The 22207-nt window shown below is 38.7% G+C and overlaps 1 protein-coding gene across 1 annotated transcript in view; it reads left to right on the forward strand.

The window, feature by feature from the left end:
* The window catches only part of LOC148369363 (gamma-aminobutyric acid receptor subunit gamma-3-like), a 128911-nt gene that overhangs the window by 87658 nt on the left and 19046 nt on the right, over positions 1-22207 (forward strand). Inside the window, exons 7-8 of the mRNA XM_088331336.1 lie at positions 4907-5044; positions 10111-10263. Coding sequence (XP_088187462.1) covers positions 4907-5044; positions 10111-10263 — 291 coding nt within the window. The remainder of the gene's footprint in view (positions 1-4906; positions 5045-10110; positions 10264-22207) is intronic.

Below are 22207 nucleotides of genomic sequence, written 5' to 3' on the forward strand. Positions count from 1 at the left end.
AGGCACATCTAACCCTACTGTCCCTATGGTCCGAGATCCCATCAGGTGCCGAAAGATCAACAAAGCCACTTATTTATATTGGATACCCTCTGACATCCAACAGGGGGCTCTTTAAGTGTCTTGTAGTATCTCAGGGCCCTTCTTCCAAAGGACTGGAAAAGGAAGAAGTCTCCACTGAGAAAAAACATTGAGAATCCCTATCTGGCACAGAACTAATGATTAGCTTGTAAAGTGTAAAGACCTAGGAAGAAGTCCATCAGCGTGTTCACTTTACCTGAACTGACGCATAAAAAGCCGGATCCAACTCATTCAACATGAAGAACACCCTGACATTACACCTATCAATCAGGCATTTATACCAACTGTCACATTACTGGATAGCCTCTCCAAAATACTGAATAAATCCTTTCCTTTACCAGTGTTCTCTCCTGAAAAGTGTCACTTGTTTGTTGATACACTGTTTGTATCAACGGAGCAAATGTCTGGCTCGGAATGAGGGTGTTTAAAAATTCTAATCTCAGGATCGATATCAATATATTGATCCCCAAATTTGTGGTTCTCCCTTGCCAGGAAATGTATGCATAACATGATTCGTAGATTTACCGTTTTACAGAAACAAAAGAAATCCCGGTAAAGAATGATGGAAAGTCAAATAGCACTACCACAGCCCAGCACTACCGTTCCATGTGAAAATTGAAGCAATGATAAAAGGTTTAAGGAACGGCCATAACCAAGAAGATCTAAAGATTAGGATCCCATTATATAACTACTCTTTTCACACATAAACACGCACTCACACTGGTGCATTCCACTGTCCAGATAAAGAGCATTGCTGACCAGATTTGAGTGCTACATATGAACACCTTGGAAAATGGCAGAATCAAAACTAATTTAAAGCTGATGAGTACGATAAACTCACAGTAAGTGTTGACTTTTCCCATTTTATTTATATCCCCGTTAAAACACTGGCTAATCCTAAACCCCTTTCATAAAAGAGAGCAAAACAACTGAAGATAGTGGACGTAACCTAGTAGGTACTAGTAAACACTTACAAAACATAGTGACCAGCTTCTCAAAATAAAAACTGCAACACAAACACATTTTCCCAATTAAAAAAGACAATAACATTTCACAGGGAATTATTCTAAGTAAAATGAATTATAAGTCAATGAAGTGTAGTTAGTTCAATAATTTTAGCTTTAGCAGCCTTTAGCAGTGTAGTTGGGGTACCCAAGAATAAAATCTGTACTTTTCATACAAATATCGTTGTCTGTGGTTGTTATGATTTGGCTTTTGCCGGAGGAAATATGCTGACAAAAATTATGATGAAATAAAACCTAATGCCTTTTCACATGTTATATGTATCCCTAGTAGTTTGGTTGATAGGAGTGGACACGCACTTTGATGCAATCCGGGTTGAATTCTCGTTGAATCCTCTCTTATGCAATGGGGATCAGTAAGATATGCTGACTGATCAAGCAATACACAAAGGAGTACTTTATTTTTACAGTTTTTTGTGCAATTCTACCCCTTACCTGCGTTTTAATTCCCTGCACCATATATGTAAAGAAATCACAAAAGACCACCTTTGTGTGATGCCTCTTACATTGCGAAAAACACAGCAGTAATGGTTTTGCTATTGTGTGTTTGTTGTTGACATATACAAGACCTAAACAATTTCGCAAATTTAGATTAGGAAAAAAAACATCACAAAGGAAATACAAGGCAGAAATAGGACCGGCATAGTAATTTGTCAAAAGAGCAGGACTGGGAAATTTTGCTTATTGGTAGATCCGGATCAAAATCGTGACGTTCCTGCAGACAAAAACGTCTGGTACTTACTTGCTTTAATGAGATTATTCCTAAGATTAGTGCAGAATCCAACAAGTTCTCCAGCGAGGGTTTCTCCTCGAGCTCATCATTGCTGTCAATCATTTCCTCATAAACAACTGATCTCACAAGCTTAAAGAAGCCTCTCTGTCACTTGCAGATACATTTTGACTTAATTCTGTGGTGTGCATGAGGCCGACCTCTCATTTGAAGCTTAAGTACGGTAATTGGATCGTTTGGACAAACAATAGTGAATAGGCTGTCTGTCTTGATGCTTTTAAAAAGGTGTAAAAACTAAATAACAACTATAACATGAATTAAGCACAAAAAGGTAGGGTTTATGCATTTGTGTCTTGGTAATACAGTTAGCACAATCACTATGCTACAAAAAATAGCATTACAAGTAATACAAACTATGTCCAAGGTAACTGCTAATATGTGATGCTAATAGAATATACAGAGACCCCTCGCTACATCGTGCTTCGATTTATGCTGATAATGACTTAGCGGAAGTTGAGTCTAATTGGCTTTATTGTCATTGATGCCAAGGAACTGTGCATTGCGTTCTGAGCAGACAGCACACAGCAAATGCCATCACAGGGGCATGTTAGGGAGGACTTCGTCTGTTGGGTAGGCGTGACTGTCTGTGTATGCTGTCAGTCAAACAGTGGAGTGGTTGCACTAGGGGCCACCAAAACAAACTGTGGAGCATGGCGCCAGATCGTGTTTAGTGGCTCGTTACATAAAAAAATAAAAATAAATAAATAAATAAATAAAACCGGACTCTGAGGAAAGTCAAAAGAGTGCAACGGATTGGCGATCACCATTGAGTGCTCCATGGAGCGTTATCGAGTTGGGAAGCAACTGAGGTGACGATGGGAAAGAAGGAATTAGCAAAGTTGCAGGTCCCGCCTCCTACTCCCGCTAGGCGAACCATTTTTTTTACGCCACCCCTGGCAAGCCTGTATCTCACCACGCTATATCCGTTATCCATGAAAAGGATGACCTGGAGCTTCAACTTGTTTGAAACTGCTACGTTCGGGACAGTTGTATTTTAATCATCACAGGGACCTGGCTTAATCCGAGGATACCCGATGATAGTGTGCAGCTAGCCAACTGCTCTTTAAATCGCTCTCTTATTCTGAAAGGGGAAGCCCTTCAATTTATTGTACTTTTGTATGACGGTAAAGACCAAGTGTTCTGTGTTTTATAAAGGGGAGTGGTTACTTTAAGGATTTTATCTTTGCGCAGGGAGTTCTGGCTCCTGTTAACCGCAATAACCGAGGGATTACTGTAGTTCTGCCTAATCTGTTTACTTTAGAGATTTTTTTTTAACTTTACAATTTGCTTTTGCATGAAACAAATGGTTTATTTGCAAGTAGACTACAATGCCCAAACAATGCCGACCCCATGTCTACAATAAAAGAGCATGGACGGCAGCCATCTGGGGTGTCAATACAAAAGTCGTGGGAAAACTACAGCCCGTCGGCCACATGCAACCCATCAGGCTTTTTGATCCACTCACCAAATGTTCCAAAAATATATGTATCAAATGGTTAAAATACGAATACAAATAAGTTGATTTGGTGCTACTCTTGTCCCCAGTTTTCCCAATATTCAAATAGCTGGCTACATTTTTATTTGCTTTATCGTTTTGTTTATTGTATATTTTATTTATTCAGAGATATATATCAAATCTACTGGGGAAAAAGTTCTGAGCTGGCCGAATATTATTTTTTCAATGCATTTGACCAAATTTTGTGCCTAATAAAGGGATGTATTTAATTACTCTGCTTTAATTCTGAGTGTTTCAAAACCCATCCGCTTATCCTCAGTCGGGTTGCGGGGGTGCTTGAGCCTATTCCAGCTATCTTCAGGCAAAGGGCATCCCAAACTATTTGCCAGCCAGTTGTTTCAAAACCTCATCTCATCTCATCACATTAGCTGCACCGCTTATCCTCAGTAGGGTCGCGGGGGTGCTGGAGCCCATCCCAGCAATCATCGGGCAGTGAGCAGGTCACACCCTGAACTGGTTGCCAGCCAATCGCAGGGCACACAGGGACAGACAACTCGCTCGCTCATTCACACCTAGGGACAATTTGGACAGGCCAATCCACCTGAAATGCATGTCTTTGGAATGTGGGAGGAAACTGGAGTGCCCAGAGGAAACCCACGCAAGCACGGGGAGAACATACAAACGCCGCACAGGAAGTCTGGTAGCTGGATTTGAACCCACACAGGAGGTTCCCAAGACCTTAGAACTGTGCCGCACACGCGTTAACCACTGCCCCGCCGTGCTGCCTGTTTCAAAATCATTTTGATTAAATGGTCTATTTACAAGCGGCACGGCAGTTGAGTGGTTAGCACGTCCGGGGCACATTTCTGAGGTCATGGGATCAAGTCCAGCTACCAGGTTTCTTGTGCGGGGTTCGTATTTTCTTCTGTGCTTGCGTGGGTTTCGTCCGGGTACTCCGGTTTCCTCCCACATTCCAAAAACATGCATGTCAAGTTAATTGGCTGGTCCAAATTGTCCCTAGGTGTGAATGAGTGAGTGAGTTGTCTGTCTCTGTGTGTCCTGCAACTTGCTGGCAACCAGTTGAGGATGGATGCATCGGTCTATTTAGAGATAAAAATACTGAATTTTGAAATGTATATGTAGATGTCTGTACATGTATTTATTGGAGGTATTATATAAAGACTTAACTCTATTTTTGTTCATTTATGATTTTTACATGACCAAAAAAGGCCAACAATAAGATACCGATTTGTTTAAATACCAACGAGGATATGAAAAAATGTGTATCTGCCTACATTATCTTTTTTCATCATTAATTGCCAACATACCGGATTGCAGACTGTATTGGTAGATACAAAAAAATTAAATCCTCTTTTCTCCTCTTAGCCCTTCTGCCAATTTTTGTTTAACCCAATGTTTGCTTGCACCCGTATAAAGGGGGTAAAAAAGCTCTTTAGATGTAGTTCTGAGGTCACCATATCACTAGTACAGATCGTTTCTGTCTCTGTGTCTTTCTCTCTCTCTTTTCAGCAAGCTAAAGAGCAAATTTGTTGTTTCTAGATGGCTACCCACGAGATGAAATTGTCTACAAGTGGAAGCAAAATTCAGTGGAGACATCAGACCAGAAATACTGGCGGCTCTACCAGTTTGACTTCATGGGGCTCCGAAACACAACTGACATATTGACCACGACTGCAGGTACATAAAGGCCCAAACAATGCCGACCCCATGTCTTATATTAGCGTTCTTGGCCAGCCAGCAGCAGGTTATTAATCGAGCATCTTCAAATCTGCACTAACAAGTCATGAACGCATGTCATGGCTTCAAGCTTGAAGGGAGAAGGGATATTAAACACCAATATCAAATATTAAGTAGAAAGTTGAATTATTCACACCCCTTCACTTTACACACTCTATTTGATTTTTGGTTTCTGCTTGTTGTTTGGGGGTGGCCAGTGTAATGTTGTCACTCCAATAGGTACCTCTAATTACACCCTTGACTGGTTTCACGTGGGCCTGCGTCTAATTCATTTTTAATGGTGGTTTTATTGGCTGATTATGCCAAGCATTATAAAATTAGGGGGGACGGGTCTGAAACATGACTCATGTTGGGCGTGTTACTGAAAGATATTATTTAGTTACAGTTACTAACTACGTCATCTAAAATGTAATCCACTTCACCCCCAGATTACTGACACCAAAAAGTAGCACGTTGCTCCGAAAGTAACTATCTTGTTACAAATTATTATGTATACTCTCGTAAAAATAAACCTGCCTAAACTGCTTTAACATGACCCATAATAAAATAAATAGACAAAAAGTGTACACCAACTTGTGGAAGTAATGCAATCTTAAGAACACTTAGCTAGGATGCTCCATGTCCCTTTTGTCTCTGGGTTTCAAACCACTTGAAAATCTTCTCCATTTCTGGATACTGTCCAAAACATTTTCTAGTTTTTACGGGCATGGTGTATTTCAAAAATAATTTTACCAATAAAAGGACCAAGATTCAATCAATCATTCAGTATGTGATTGGTGTTTTGCCACCTTTATTTGCGTTTGTTTTTTTTGTTCATGTTTTAGCACCCAACACTGGCCAAAACGCACAGATCCTTACTTTTACTTTCCAAGAGCTTTGTTTTGTATTAACTGAAAAGTCACTCAAGGGAAATCATTTTTAATCGATTCCAAACCCGTTTATTCTCTTGATTGAGTTTGAAAACAAAAAAAAAAAGACGGCATCCTCCAACATCAGCACATGAAGTTTGACAGGCACCTGATGAAAGTGTCAATACATGTATGTTAAATCTTGGGAATCAAATTGGCATCTATCCTTTTTATGTTTGGAAAACATTCTAGGTTGATGGCTTATAAAATATGTGTACAGCTAGTTGCAATCTTGCAGATAAGTCCTCCCTGTTTCCCACATGACCTCATTCATGGGGACTAACTAAATGATGATAGATGAGCGCTGTCATATTTATGGCAGCCTGTAATACTGCAACAGATTTGCTAACATTGTCCTTAGGAGATGTAAACAAGCCCTGTAGCATCCTCAAGGGAATATGTTACTTTCTGATTTATTACTGTTTACTGTTCCCTTATGACTTGCCAGAGCGCTGTCCTCCAGCGTATGATAATTACATTATGTGTTTGAAAATACATGTGATTAATTTATCGTGGGACAAACGTGCTAATTGTTGGTTTTCTCTTTGATTTTCCTTCCAGGTAACTTCTTGCTCTCTGTTGATTATGTTGCTCCAATGTGGCCAGTGCTATTATGTAAAACAGAGGTCTCAAACTCAATTTACTTAGGGGCTGCCGGCGCTAAGGGTGAGGTTGTCCCAAATTGGGTTTTCCACAAAAACATGATAACATCATTCCACTGCACTCAGATATTGTTTTTTTAGAAAGCCCTACTCAAAAAGGGAACCAAAAATAAAATAACAAACATTGATTGAAACATTGAATTTTTTTCATTGTTTGTTAGAGCTGCTTTTAAAGGGACAGTGTGTATTATTCATTGTCTCCTTATTTGAAACAATGTCATGAATCCAAAAAATAATGTTGATTTCAATAATTAGTAAAAACAAATGAACTATCATACAAATGTGCCTTTTTAAAAATACTTGAAGGTTGATAAATTTGTATTTATTTGAGGAAACATGAGCCTCACCAAGAGCGGACATCATTGACAACCATCTTGCTGCTACTGGTACCCAAAAACAAAAAAAAACATGGCCACCGGAAGTGCAACAAAATAGAACAAAAATTGTGCTTTATGGTCACTTTTTAGTTTCTATTTATACTCGTTATTTTTAGAAATCGTTTTTGGTTGCACGACACGGCACAGTGATATCTGGTGGTAAAATAATACACAACTGTCCCTTTTGAATAAGAATTGTATTCTTTGTCATTAATATTAACATTGTGAAACGTTGTATGCAACAAGATTAGACATGGCACTCCAGGGTACAACATGTAAATACAAATACTTTAAAGCGAAAAAAGACTATAAAGAAGAACTGGTGAAAAACTTATAATTACAACATAGTGCTCGGAAACACTGGCCTAGATTGTAATAGTAATTACGTTGGCTTGTGAAACTATTTGGTCCCCTTGTGAATGTTTGCCACATTTCAGACTTTAAACATCAAGATATAAAACTGTAATTTCTTGTGAAGCCTCAACAATAAGTGGGACACAATCATGAAGTGGAACACACTTTATTGGATATTTAAAACTTTTTTAACAAATAATAAAACTAAAAAGTGGGTGTGCAAAATGATTCAGCCCCATTGAGTTAATACTAGCGCCACCTTTTGCTGCGATTACAGCTGCAAGTTGCTTGGGGTATGTCTCTATCAATTTTGCACATCGAAAAGCTGACATTTTTGGCCATTCCTCCTTGCAAAACAGCTCGAGCTCAGTGATGTTGGATGGAAAGAGTTTGTGAACAGCAGTTTTCAGTTCTTGACTTTGGACTTTGACTTGGCCATTCTAATACCTTGATATGTTTTTTGGTGAACCATTCCATTATAGCTTTTGCTTTATGTTTTGGATCATTGTCTTATTGGAAGACAAATCTCCGTCCCAGTCTTAGGTCTTTTGCGGACTCCATCAGGTTTTCTTCCAGAATGGTCCTGTGTTTGGCTCCATCCATCTTCTCATCAATTTTAACAAACTTCCCTGTCCCTGCTGAAGAAAAGCAGGCCCAAACCATGATGCTGCTACCACCGTGTTTGACTCTGGGGATGTTGTGTTGAGGGTGATGAGCTGTGCTGCTTTTACGCCAAACATAACGTTTTGCATTGTTGCCAGATAATTTGATTTTGGTCTCATCTGACCACAGCACCTTCTTCCACATGTTTGGTGTGGTTTCCAGGTGGCTTTTGGCAAACTTTAAACAACACTTTTTATGGATATCTTTAAGAAATGGCCTCCCGCTTTCCACTCTCCCATTAAGGCCAGATTTGTGCAGCTTACGACTGATTGTTGTCCAACGGACAGATTCCCCCACCTCAGCTGTAGACCTCTGCAGTTAATCCAGAGTGATCATGGGCCTCTTAGCTGCATCTCAAATCAGTTTTCTCTTTGTATGAGCTGAACGTTTAGGGGGACGGTTCGATCTTTGTAGATTTGCAGTGGTCTGATACTCCTTCCATTTCAATATTATTGCTTGCACAGTGCACAGTGGGATGTTTAAAGCTTGGGAAATATTTTTGTATCCAAATCCAGCATTAAACTTCTCCACAACAGTATTTCGGACCTGCCTGATGTGTTCCTCGTTTCTTCATGATGCTCTCTGTGCTTTAAACAGTCCTCTGAGACTAACACAGTGCAGGTGCAATTATACAGAGACTCAATTACACACTGGTGGATTCCATTTATCATCGTTAGTCATTTAGATCAACATTGAATCATTCGAAGATTCTCACTGAACCTCTGGATAAAGTTTGCTGCACTGAAAGTCAAGGGGCTGAACAATTTTGCACACCCACTTTTTCATTTTTTATTTATTAATAAAGTTTAAAATATCCAAAAAAGTGTGTTCCACTTCATTATTGTGTCTCACTTATTGTTGATTCTTCACAAGAAATTACAGTTTTACATCTTGAGGTCTGACATGTGGCAAAAGGTCAAAGTTCAAGGGGTAAAATAATTCCGCAAGACACTGTGCAACCTGGTGGCGCCCATCCCCCTCCAGGCCGTTTATTGGGGGGTTCGGGTTTGTTCCCCCCAAATCAAACACAAAGTACTGGTTTCCTAGACAAGTTCTTAAGTCTGTAGGCATGTCATTGTCTCCAATATTTTTGGTGAACCCAATGACTACAATAGCCACATTTTTGCTCAATTAAGGGTTTGTACGGGCGCTTAAAAACCTTGAAAATTCTTGCATTTTAGTTTTTGTTTTCAAGGATTCTAAAGTGCTTGAATTTTGGGTGAACTGCTTGTGAATGAAAAATTGTTGCCATGTTTCTCAACAAGTCTGCTTGAAAAGGACACCTATACCACTCTCTAGGGCTTTGCTTTGCCATTTCATTTGCTGTTCCCTTGTGATTAAGGGCAGCTGGCATTGTTCTATGAAACGTCATCGCCCCCTAAGGGTCACACCCCAGAGGACAAGGAGCATGCTTAGCCTAAACAGAGCACAATCAAATGCGTAATCATTCCATATTATTTATGGACGTTTCATGGACGAGGCGAAAAAAATAGAGTGGCATTTCCCAGTGGTAAATTGTCACTTTTACTTAAAATGTAAATGGGGAGAGATTTGTCTTATATATTTTTACATATAAATTATTCAGATCCATGAATATTTTACCAATTTACTCAAGATAAAAGAAATCATAGATCTTGATAAATGCTCACGAAAGATTCACATTTTCATATTTATATGCAAATACATGATTCACACAAGATTTCTTCTTTTAATAGTACTGGAGAAATTGGAAGATTGGCGTTGAAAGTCCTCGATAAGTGACTGAATTTGGCTATTAAAAAGTTGTGTGGACCCTGTCAATTGTTTTCATTCACATTGCTTCAAAAATGGGATTCACTTCAGCTGAAACACTGTGGTGAAACGGTCCACAAACGAAAATGACGTGGGATGATTCACTCATGTGACTAGTGTTTTGTTGCATCTGTTGGTGTAAGACATACATTAGGACATAAAATACATATCATGAATGTGTTGGGAATGTACTCAAAATGATAGTTTTGAGGGGGATAATCTACAGCTTACTGCCCACTTCCTTCCAACAGGAGACTACGTGTTGATGACAGTACATTTTGACCTCAGTCGACGGATGGGCTACTTCACCATCCAGACTTATATCCCGTGTATCCTCACTGTGGTCCTTTCGTGGGTCTCCTTTTGGATCAAGAGTGACGCTACGCCGGCGAGGACAGCTTTGGGTAATTTGTGGTGTAGCTCTACATGCTTGCAACGTCACTTCTTATTGTGCTTCTGTCCCGTGGACCATTTAGTTTTTTATTTTGAAAACATGCATCCCATTAGGATAACACCCAAAAGCATTAATAATCATTTTGTTTGCATGATGAAGTATCCTGCATGCCCATCCCTTGGTTGGTTTACTCTGTTGGATGATTTCAGCTTGGAACTCTTTTTGAGGTGAGTGACTTGTTAGCATGCCTGCCTGCATGTTAGTGAGTATCCACATTTTCTTTTTGTTCAACAACAAACGTGTAGCATGCAATGAAGATTTTTGGAAGAGATTTACCTGTTTAACCTGGTGACAATATGTGTAAAACTCATAAATTTATTTTATTTTATTTTTTATTTCATTTTATTTATTTATTTGTAATGTATTTTATTTGTATTTATTTATTTGTTGGGGGTTATATAAATAATTGTGAAAACAAAGTTCTAACCTTTAAAGGGACACTGTGGAATATTTGGCCACTGACTACAGTGTAGTGCAAAATGAAAAAGAATGACGCAAGGCGCAAGGAAATATAGAAAACTACGTAGACCCAAAGTGACCAAAAAGCAATATTCATATTTTTCCTTTCTTTCCCAGCCCTTTGCAAGGTTTTGTTTTTGGGGGGTACCCATAGCAGCAAGATGGCAGACAATATGTAGGTTCCCTCTAGATGAGCAACATGTTCTGTAATCCAAACTAGACGGGAACGCCACCAGACAGTGTAGATCAATATCAAACAGAACAGAATAGCCGGGAACAAAACTGGAGAACAATATTAAACAGGACAAAATAGACGGGAACGATACCGGACAGGAAACACAAGCAGGAAACCGGACAGAGTCAAAAGCTATGTCTTGCGGGTGCAGAAGTTCGTTGACGGACTGACAAAGGGTGAATGAGAGCACTGAGCTTAAATAGAAGGGAAGCCAATCTGTCAACGAGCCGCAGCTGGCGTCACATCTTATTGCCTTAACTGATGAGTTAACATTGTTTTTTCTTTATATTTTTAATATTTGTAATATCCTTTTATCTATACATGTATATAGTTTCTTAGTTTTATTATGCTGGCGACTGTGTGGACAGCAAAGTAAGACTTCCATTGTGCAGGGAATCTTGGTTCTTTACTGTGCATATGACAATAAACACTTTGAATCTTGAATCTTGAAGAACCCTCTTGGGGTGGTGTCAAAGCCAAGTCCAGAAACATAGATTAGTACAGCAAATTGTGTACTTTCATTCAGGCAGGGTTAGGTACATTAGAGGTAAGATCGGGCCAAAAAAAAGCACCCGAGCCCGACGCAGGCCCGAGGGGTATTAAACCCGACCCGGACCGAGCCCGACTAATTAACTGGATTTGCTGGCCCGGCCCGAAAGGGGCCCGAAATTACATATTTTATTTATAAGGAGGGGTGATTTATGTTAACAAATTAAACTCTGCCTTTTGTTACAACATCTAGGCCTAAGATAAATAAAACTGTATAAACATTTACATCTTTTATATTTCTGTGTCTGCACTGCAGATGTTACATTAAGCGACAATCTGTCATTGACGTTTTTTTTTTTTGAGGTAGCGAAAACATTTAAGGGCGTCCGTCATTTTGACGACTTGATCATTGGGCCATAATCCACAGCAGCAGTAGTAGTACGTCCTTAAGATTTTAGCGCAGCACTTTCATTGAGGGGGTGTTGACGTGTTGTGCCCTTTTCCGACTCCTATGCAAATTCCCCCCCCTCCTGATCGTATTCTATATAAAACGCTTATTAAAACAATAAAGCGAGCTAATTATAATAATTGGGAGATCCTAGTCTATATAACGCGTTTATTTAAACAATAAAGCGTGATTTTATTCTGCAAATTGCAGCATGCTCTGGCTCCGTTAAAAGCAATTACAGCTCCTTCTCCGTTTTATCCAAATTATTTATTTTATAACAAGTATTCCTTGGTCTAGTATCCATACATAGTTTAAGTATATATTTTTAATGAACATATATTTATAATTATTAATTAATTTAAAAAAAAAAAAAAAGAAAAAAAAAAAAGCAGGACCAAACCCGACCCGACCGTATGACTGACATTTCAGGCCCGACCCGGCCCGAAATTGCCTTGGGTTCGGGTTTGGGTTCGGGCTCGGGCCATAAATCTTAGGTCTAAGGTACATACGAAGCCAGGTAGCGGGAGAACAATTGTGGTCCGAGACTTAGGCATGGATTTGTTCTTCCAGTAAGTTCAAACACAGTCCAATACTTTATCAGGCGGTACCGGTGATCGGCAAGGGCAGGCAAGGATTATTTCCAATGGAATAACAAGAGGCAGAGACAAGAGTGCTTGGGACATTGAAAAGAAGGAAACAAACTAGCACAGAGCCAAGTAAACAGAGTGATTAAATAGTGAGGAGGGACGGTCCTGATAGGAGGGAACTCAAGACAGGAGATGGCAGCTTCAAATAGAAAAATTTAACCCAGAAGTGACCAAATAACTTAAGGTCGAGAAAGATAGGAGAAAGGAGAGAGAGGGTGATAGAGAGGGAACATGAGTGCAGGAGTTTGACAACTGTAACCTTTGTTGAGGTCATTGAAATGTAGGATTTTGGAAAATCTGGCCCTAACTTTGCCAAACATACAGTTAGTGTATTTATTCGTGTATTACACTTGTTTGACCTTAAAAAAGAACTCAAAGTTTGGGTGCATGGTATATACAAGGATTTGCAATGGTAAATTACCACATCTGTGCAATAATTGATAAGTCAAAAAATATTACTGACCACAATCTTATGCAACAGGAATCGAATCCAGTCGCAGCTTTGAGAGCGCCAAATCCAAACCATTATTCCACAGCGTTTTTTACTCACAATGCTTAGTTCATGCGGAGAAAAAGTGAAACAATATTTTATACTGAGTTGCGCGCGTTGTACACAACTGCATGTTAAAACCATATTTTGTCAGTCTTCTCAGCTTTCAAGCACATTAAATTGCAGCAGGTTTTCCCAGTGTGCCAGTGGTACTGTGATCCATGGCCACCTGAGGTAAAAGCCTTGTGATCTCTTCTGGAGAACACAGAAAACAGGCAGCACCAGAAAGAGAGTGTCCTACTCCTGATAAACATCCCCATTCAACTCAGCGACACAAAGTCATTTAGCCTGTCTTCCGTGGTTCATCGCCTCTACTCTCAAATAATGTCTGAGAGAAGATCTCTAGGCCAGAGGGCAAGACGAGGAGAGATAAGAGGAAGAAAAGGCAGCCATAAAAACAAGGATGGGAAACAAAGCGGGAACCAAAATGTCGGCAAGAAAGGGAAGCCGTCTCGTACAAGGGGCCAACATCGCCGAATCCCGCCCCTCCGAGCACCTAACCTCAACACGCTACTGCCGCCAGGTGGCATTTGCAAAGAGCTGTCACTCAGCCACGACTCATCCGGGCAGGACATTTCAGGAGCAGCAGGCTGAGAGTAGGAGAGCCCAGCTTGAGTTGATTCCCATTAGACCTCAATCTGTGCAGCTCAGATGGAGCTTAGTGATACAGGCTCGCTGATGGGAAATCACCCAGATCGTGACATCCGTGGAGAACGGAAAGCTTATAGAACTGTGGAGAGGATTCCAAAAGGTTGATGGTGAGATGAAGCATAAGTCATCCAACACTTCAGCTAAATTGTTTGAGAAAGGATTTTTTTTTTGCAACGTTACCTGCTGGCCAGGTGGATAATGACAGGCCGTGGCGCAAACACATTAGACCAGAGATGGGCAAACTGTTTGAGTTGCAAACTGCGGTGGGTTAGATATATTTGCAAATGGGCCTGGAGGAAACAATTATTTTATTTTTCCTATCCACCAATACAGTCTGGAATCTGATACCTCGGCAATACATACAGAAGAAAGATATACTAGTCATCAGATTTTTCTCATAGCGTCGCTGCCGTTTAGAAATCACTCGTCTCTATTTTTGGGGCATTCTTTAAAACTTATTTTGGGCGTTTATATCATTCAAGCGAAAAATTAAAAAAATGGCAAAAGAATGGAGCCAAGTCTTTTTAAAAGACCAGGAAAGATATGCATTCGTAAATAAACAAACAGGCATTTATGTCAAAGTAAATGTTATATATTGTCAATAAATGAACCATTTAATCAACTTGGGTTTTAAATGCTGGGAATTAAAACAAAGTTATAAACGGTGTCCTTTTTAAAGCTAAAAATGTGATAATATGCATTGAAAAACTCAGAATGCAGTACAGATAGCTCAAAGGTTTTTTTTTATAAAATTAATATATATCTTGATAAATTAAATAAATACATTATTAAAAAACTGAAGAAAAAAAAAATGTAGCCAGCTATCTAGATATTTGTGACACTGAGGACAAGAGTGGCAAATAATCAACACATTTTCATTAGAAGTTCACAGTTCACAGATCCCTTAACCGGATTGGTTGTCAGGGCACCAATGAGGACGCAACTCTGGACAGCCTTCTCCATTACTGACGGTCCCTGGCCCGATCTTGTGTCAAGGCAAAGTTGGCATCAGTCCACGACTTAATGTTGTCGGCCCAGTTCATTATGGTCTTCCTCTCTTCATAATACCTTTGAATTGTGCCCTGGAAAATTATTTGGCCAGTGCTGATGCTCTTGTGACGTGGCCACACCACTGGAATTTCTGTCTGCGCACAGATAACAACAGTTGCCCTCAGATGGTGTTGCGCCCCTTTCCTGTAGCATCGCATCTCCATGGCCTGGATTTTCTCTTCCAGTTGGCTGCGAGAGTCCAGATTGAAGTAACCAGCGCTTGCGTGAGTCTGATCTTTGTTTTCACTGCTATGTTATTGTCCCTCCAGATTGGTTTAAGTCTGACAAGTGTGGTTGTGGTTTGAGCTATCCTGGCCATGATTTCTGGTTCTGACCCCTGTTCTGATATGACAGCTCCAAGATATTTAAATTTGTTGACAGCTCTCTGTAGTTGATGACGATGTTTGTGGGAAAACCTTGGGAATTGTTGGTCATTTATTTTTTTCTGTGCTGATTTTCTTCGCATACTGGCTTGATGCTTGGTTCAAGCAATCGAACAGATCTCCCGTTTGTCTCCTGCCAATCCGGCAATATCTTCAGTAAAACGGAGGTTGTGATGTTGTGACCCACAATATTGACCGCACCTTCATGTTGCTCCAGAGCTTCGGACATGATCCTCTACAGGAAGATGTTGGATAAAGTTAGAGACTGTCGTTCCAAACCATGCTCCAATGGTACCTTTGATCAGTACCGCACTGTTGGCATTGGCATATATTCATTCAATGGTCTGAACCAGTTTCTGGCCCATGTTGTACTTCCGCATGGTGGCCCAAAAAGTAGCTTGCAAACTCTGTCAAACACCTTCTTAAAATCAACAGAAACATAATAGAGGTTTTTCTGGTGTTGTTGTTGAAACTTCTGATTTACGGATTAAGCATCTGTTCTGTGGTGCTCCTTTCCTCCCTGTAACCTGCCTGTTCTTCGGCTAGGATGTTTTCAGCTTTAGTTTCCAGTCTGTTCAGTAGGTCCTTCAGTATAACTTTACTTACATGACTGATGAGACTGATGGTTCTGTAGTTGGAGCATAATGGAAGGTTTTTCTTTCTTTGGTAGCTAATTACCAACAATTTTATGAAAAAAAAAACACTGTCTGGTTTGCCACCATTTTGTATGAGTTCTCATGGGATGTTGTCGATTCTTGAAGAATTTTAGTTCTTCTGTGAATTTCCTTTCTGCCTCTACCTCTTCTCTGTGGATTGGGAAGTAATCACTTGACCCTGGACCGCAATTCTTATAGACCTCGGGGTCTCCCTGCGTGGGGTGGTTGTAGAGTTTTGGAGCAGTATTCTGTCCCACTATTCATGATTTCTCCAGTTAGCTTACTCCATGCCTCATCCTGAATGCTGCTAAATTTAGCTTGTTTTGTCAGTGTGAGGTATTTTACAATCCGGAAGGTTTTCTTTGAATTGCTCTTGTTGAGGCTCTCTGAGATTTTCTTTGCTGTAAATGGTCTTACTGCTTTTGTTATAGTCCGACCTGTTTTCTGGAATGTTTCTTGTGCGTACAAGTCAGTAGGTAAATGTAATGTATGCTTCAAGGTTGTTAAACATTTGTGCGATATCAATACAAATTGTGCTGCTTTATAGATTTCGCCAATATGCTAACAAGGGCAATGGTGATTCTCACGTCAGTTGGTTGTTTTATGTTGTATGTTTAATTTAATTGCATTTTCTTCATTGTCATTAATAAATTCTAGTGAGCATTGTTTGCTACGTGATTAGAAACACCACTCCAGGTTAGAAACGTAATGGAAAATTAATAGTGAAAGATAAAATATAATTGTCAGGATGAATAGGCAAAATATATACAATGTAGTGCTTGGAGACTGGCCCAAGTTGTAATAATAAAGCAATGAAAAATATTGCATCGTAGCAATAGTTCAATGAATAGTAGTGAAATAATATTTAGCAACAACAAAATTCCTAAATAATTTGATGAATAGGGTATGAATACCCATTTTTCAATGCAACTGGAAAACATATTTGTCTCTGTCTTGCACACTTGTTTGGGGTGGTGATGGCCCTGGGAAAGAAACTGTCCCTGAGCCTGTTTGTCCTTGTTTTATGGTTCTGTAGCGCCTACTAGAGGGCAACAATTCAGAGTTGGCGATTAGGAGTCCTTTGTAATGTTGTTGGCTTTGTTTTTGTATTGAAAGCTGTCAATGTCCTCCAGACTGGGCAGAGAGCAAACAATGAATTTCTGTGTTGATTCTTTTTATATATTTTTTCTGTCCGCCGCCATGCTCCCGGTATACCACATGATGTGTTTGGCGTGGCTGTCAGTTGGTTGTTTTATTTTTAGATGTTTAACGAGGGAATGAATTGACACTATAATGATGTGACTGTCATTTGAAAACATGAAGTTTTTGAATGTTGCAAATGTTTAAGCAGAGCTCTACATTCCATGTTTTATGAATCACGGACCCAAATAAAAATCCACGACAGAGTGAGTACCCAATAAGTAAACCACAAAGTTTTTTACTAAAATTTTTACTTCCTTAATGTAATGTTCTGCTCTTGATTTTCTTGGGACGTACGTTTTGCTAGAAATAAAGATAAACGGATTATCCTTTGATTATAATAGTAGTTCAAAATAAAATGAGACAGAATTTTAAAGCACTTTTTGGACACTCAAATATGCTCCAAAGTGAATACATTATTCATGCTTACACATTCAAACTGCAGTGGTGGTATACTACCTGAGCAGCGACCGCTGCACTCAACGAACTATACGCATTGAAAGAGAATTCACCACCATATTGAAGTGCAAGGTTATTACCCAAACGTATTGGCGCATTGGGATTAAAGCTGTTTTTTTCCACCGCTTTGCTGAATGTCGGTTTTGCTTTGCCGGTTACAGACACCAAAGGACTTTTTACTAGGATTCCCAAACGACCAAACATCTGCACAGCGCCAGATGATGCTCACTTTCTGTATAATCTCCAAGACATAAGTATAAAGCCACTGGTACTGTTTCACTAGATAGCTCCATCTTCAGATGCTGCCCCACTTACAAACGAGTTTAATTTATTCGTTAGTTGCTTCAGTGCTATATTTTTTATGTTTAAGGTTTATATAAGTATGTTTAAGGCTTATATATGTAATCTTTATTTTTTTTGTATGAAAAAATAAACATTTAGTAAAATATTTTGTTTTATAAAGATAAATAAAGTTGAGTTTAACTTACTTTTGGAAGATTAGCTTCAAGAGGTCCTTCTCCGTGTTAAAGAGTGGCCGACAAAAAGTGTTCCCACCATTTTCTCAAATGCATCAAGTTGTCTTATCCCACTTTCATGATAAAAGAAACGGCCTGCCTCTTCTGCATGAGATATTAAACAATAAAAACATCCTTACAATGGCTTGCGAAATTATTTGGTCTCCTTGAACTTTGTGACCTTTTGGTACACTTCAGACTTCAAACATCAAGATATAAAACAAATTTATTGTGAAGAAACAAAAATAAGTGGGACACAATCATGAAGTGGAACACACTTTATTAGATATTTTAAACTTATTTAACAAATAAAAAGCAAAAAAGTGGGTGTGCAAGATATTCAGCTCCTTTGCTTTCAGTGCAGCAAACTCTGTTCAGAAGTTCAGTGAGGATCTCTGAATGATTCAACGTTGACCTAAATGACTAACGATGATAAATAGAATCCACTTGTGTGTAATCAAGTCTCTGTATAAATGCACTTGCACTGTGGTCTCAGAGGCCTGTTTAAAGCACAAAGGGCATCAGGAAGAACGAACAGGCAGAGATATTGTTTGGAGAAGTTTAAAGCTGGATTTGGATACAAAAATATTTCCCAAGCTTTAAAAAAAAAGCTGACTATGCGCCTTATAATCCGGTGCGCCTTATATATGGATCAATATTGAATTGCAAGGTCTCCCAACTAAGAGAAGCAGCCACCGACTCCATTTTTCACGTAGAAGAAGTGCGCTGTGCATACTGGGAAATATTAAAAAACAATTCTCTTTTATTTGTGCGTTTGTATAAAGACCTTGAAATGGCTCCTATTAAGAGACACGCTTATAACGCAGAGTTTAAACTCAAGGCGATCAGTCACGCAGTAGAACACCGAAGTAGAGCAGCAGCAAGAGAGTTTAACATTAATGAATCGATATTGCGGAATTGGAAGAAGCATGAATAATAATAATAATAATAATAATTTCCTTTGTATTGTCATTCTTTGTAACAATGTACACAGAACGAAATGTCGATACACCTGACCCGTTGTAGCGAGTCGATGCAGCCGCAGCCAACAGAGGGCGCCGCCATTATACCAATTAGGTATGACTCGGCCGAGGCGCGAACCAGCGACCTCCCAGTCTCAAAGCGGGCACACTAGATGAGCTGTTTACGTTTTACATTTTACAGTTACTATGTTATTGCTTTATTGTTATTGTTTTGCACTTGTTATTGGTTTTGCACATTACGAGTGTCACTATATTGCGATTGCACTAAAGTTTAATTTACCATAACAGTATCAGACGGTTTTCAGCGTGTTGACTAAACGGAGGAAAAGTAAAATGTTATGCCTTGCTGTTGTTCAAAGATGTTAAAGATGTGTCACGAAAATGCTTTCCCTCAGAGAAAATAATAAAACAGCTGTTTATTCATTTTGGGAGTGAATGGAGTTGTGGAAAGCTTGTTTGTTATCTATTAATAAAGTTTGACTGACCTATCTGACAGTTTTGTAGACATTCCCTTTAGCACGGCACCATCTAATGGTTGCATAATGTAACTACAGCCTCTACTGTAGCCAAGTCAAGTCACATTTATTTATATAGCCCTTAATCACAAAAATGAAGGACTGCACAGGATTACAATTCCAAAATTGCACAATTACCTGATCTTAAACCAGCATGCATTTATAGCGCCTTGTAATGCGGTGCACCTTATGTATGGTAAAAGTTTTAAAATATATCATTCATCGAAGGCAGCAGATTACTTTTTTGTTTTTAATTTTTTGTACTAATTATGTGCTTATGAGTACAGTTTTTTTACTAACTTATTTTGTTGGATGAAGCTGTTTAAGATTGCACAGCAAAACATCATAAAAGATATCAATTAAAGTCATAATCTTGAACATCATTTTGCTGATTTTAACAATTATTTAATGAAATAAATTGCTTTAAGGTAGTAAAAACAATATCCACTCAGAGATTATTTTGCCTATTCTAAGTGCACGTAAGTTTCCAGAGAAGCAAGAAAAATATAGATACAAATTAAAAAATAGGTTGAAAAGTAAAAAAAAAAAAAAAAGGTAAATAAAAAATTCCATTATAAATATACCAACATGAATAACCTGTACCTCCTGACCATTGTGACAACAGATTATAAGAAAACCTTTATACTATGATCATTTTAGCTTTAAAAAACACACATAAATCTGGTAAACAAAACAAAAAAATCAACACTTTTGATATTTTTCATTGAAAAAAGTGTGTTTTAGCTGCAAAAAGGTTGGGGAACACTGTAATATGATACATAAACATGGGAGGAGGCTGAAGCCAAAGCTTTTAAGTTTCTGCCCCTATTCTATGTTTTTCTTGCAGGGAAGACATATTCAAAATCAAAACAAGAGAACAGAACCTTACTTCACAAGGGAAATTAATAGAAAAAATGTTACAATTCAAACCTAGAATAGTATCGCTAGCGGCTCCTATAAAGTATAATACCCAAAGAAACTCGGAGTCATGTTCCTTAGCATATAAATCTAAAATACACGTAGCGTTCATATAGTTTCTAAATCTATATGGATATTAGAATATATATAATAATAAATGAATAAATATTATCATTATATGTAATTTTTGTTTGTCAGTCCGCACGTGGCCTGCAGGAAATAATTTGTTGACACCTGTTCTAACACACAAATTAAAAAAAAAAAAAATTAAAATCATATTTACAGTACATTGCTTCCTTTTTGAGGCTTTTTAAAAATTGAAATAGAACTAGGTATAATTTGTAACAGACATTTACTAATTATTATTCAATATGTAAATGTACAGTGCTTCCCTTGACTCTCTGATGTCTTAATGTAACGTGGCAAAGTGCTTTGCTGTAATTTGTAACCAGCACTATGTGTGAATATTGTGGCTTCCTCTTGGATGTTGGCTCAGTTCGAATTCTACGGGCTAGAATTTTGCTTTGTCTGGCACATTTCCTGGAGGATGGCAACCTAAGCTGCTACACATGCTACAAATGCATTTCTGGCTTTTGAGAAACGCAGTCTCACATAAACACACATTAGTCTCAGTACTCTCTAGTGGCTGCAATGGTGAAACAGGATTTATTTATTTTCTACTCTGACTACAGTGTCAGTGAGGACCAACTGTAAACGGTTCAGTGTGTGCTGTGCTCAGTACCTTGATGACACAAAAATGCTGCAAATTGTCACCGAAGTCTCTAAAATTATTAAACAATTACGTCTTTGTTTTGGAATTTATGGGCATTACAGGTTTTTCCACACCATTCAGTTATGATTACTCCAAGCAAAACTCGGCTCAGCCCGGAAAGACAATTTCTCCCTCGATGGTGACACTAGATGACCTCGCTGCTACCATGCCAGGGGGTAATGAGCTCTGCAGCATGAACAAAAACCTTGAGCCGGTGCTAGATGTACACCAGGATTAAAATAACTATTAAAAAAATACATAGAATCTTAATTTTTTCAGGATCGTGCTTGTAGCTTGGTTTGCTCGTGTAACAAGCAAATGTTTCCTGCTATGAGATCATTAAAATCTAATTGGCCTGTTCCCGACCTCCCAAAAGCATCAAATTTAACCCTAGCCTGCGATAAAACACATCATCCTTATCACTAAAAATGCATTCAAATAGTAATGAACCATAATGGTGCTTTTACTGAAAAACTTCAAGTAGTTAAACTTACTAGTTACTTCATTAAAAGAGTAATCCAGTAACCGCACAGAATACTGACACCATAAAATAGTAATAGGTAAAATGGAAGCAAAACATGAGTGATTTATTATAAAACTTTGTTGTTTCTTTGACGTCAAAACCAGTGTTAGGCGCAATACGGAAATACAGTAATTACACTTACTGGTTACTTCATTAAAAAGTAACTCATTTACCCCCAGATTAGTGACACCAAACATGTGTGAGTTAGTTTGCTAGTGACTATCTATTTACAAATTACCCTACATACTTGCAGATGCACTCCATGTCTCTAGGCTTCAAACTACTCAAAGATCTCCATTTCTGGGTACTTTCCATGTTTTGATCCGTTGTCCGCACGTTTGGCCTTACGTGCAATTTTCACAGATGTATCCTTTTTCCATCGTCTGACATTGTTTTCATCTACACCAAACTTACTTGTTTCGTCCATGTCTCTTGTTTCTT

The sequence above is a fragment of the Urocampus carinirostris genome, chromosome 3, assembly GCF_059441175.1.
Source record: "Urocampus carinirostris isolate Australia breed hairy pipefish chromosome 3, RoL_Ucar_1.0, whole genome shotgun sequence".
NCBI lineage: Eukaryota > Metazoa > Chordata > Actinopteri > Syngnathiformes > Syngnathidae > Urocampus > Urocampus carinirostris.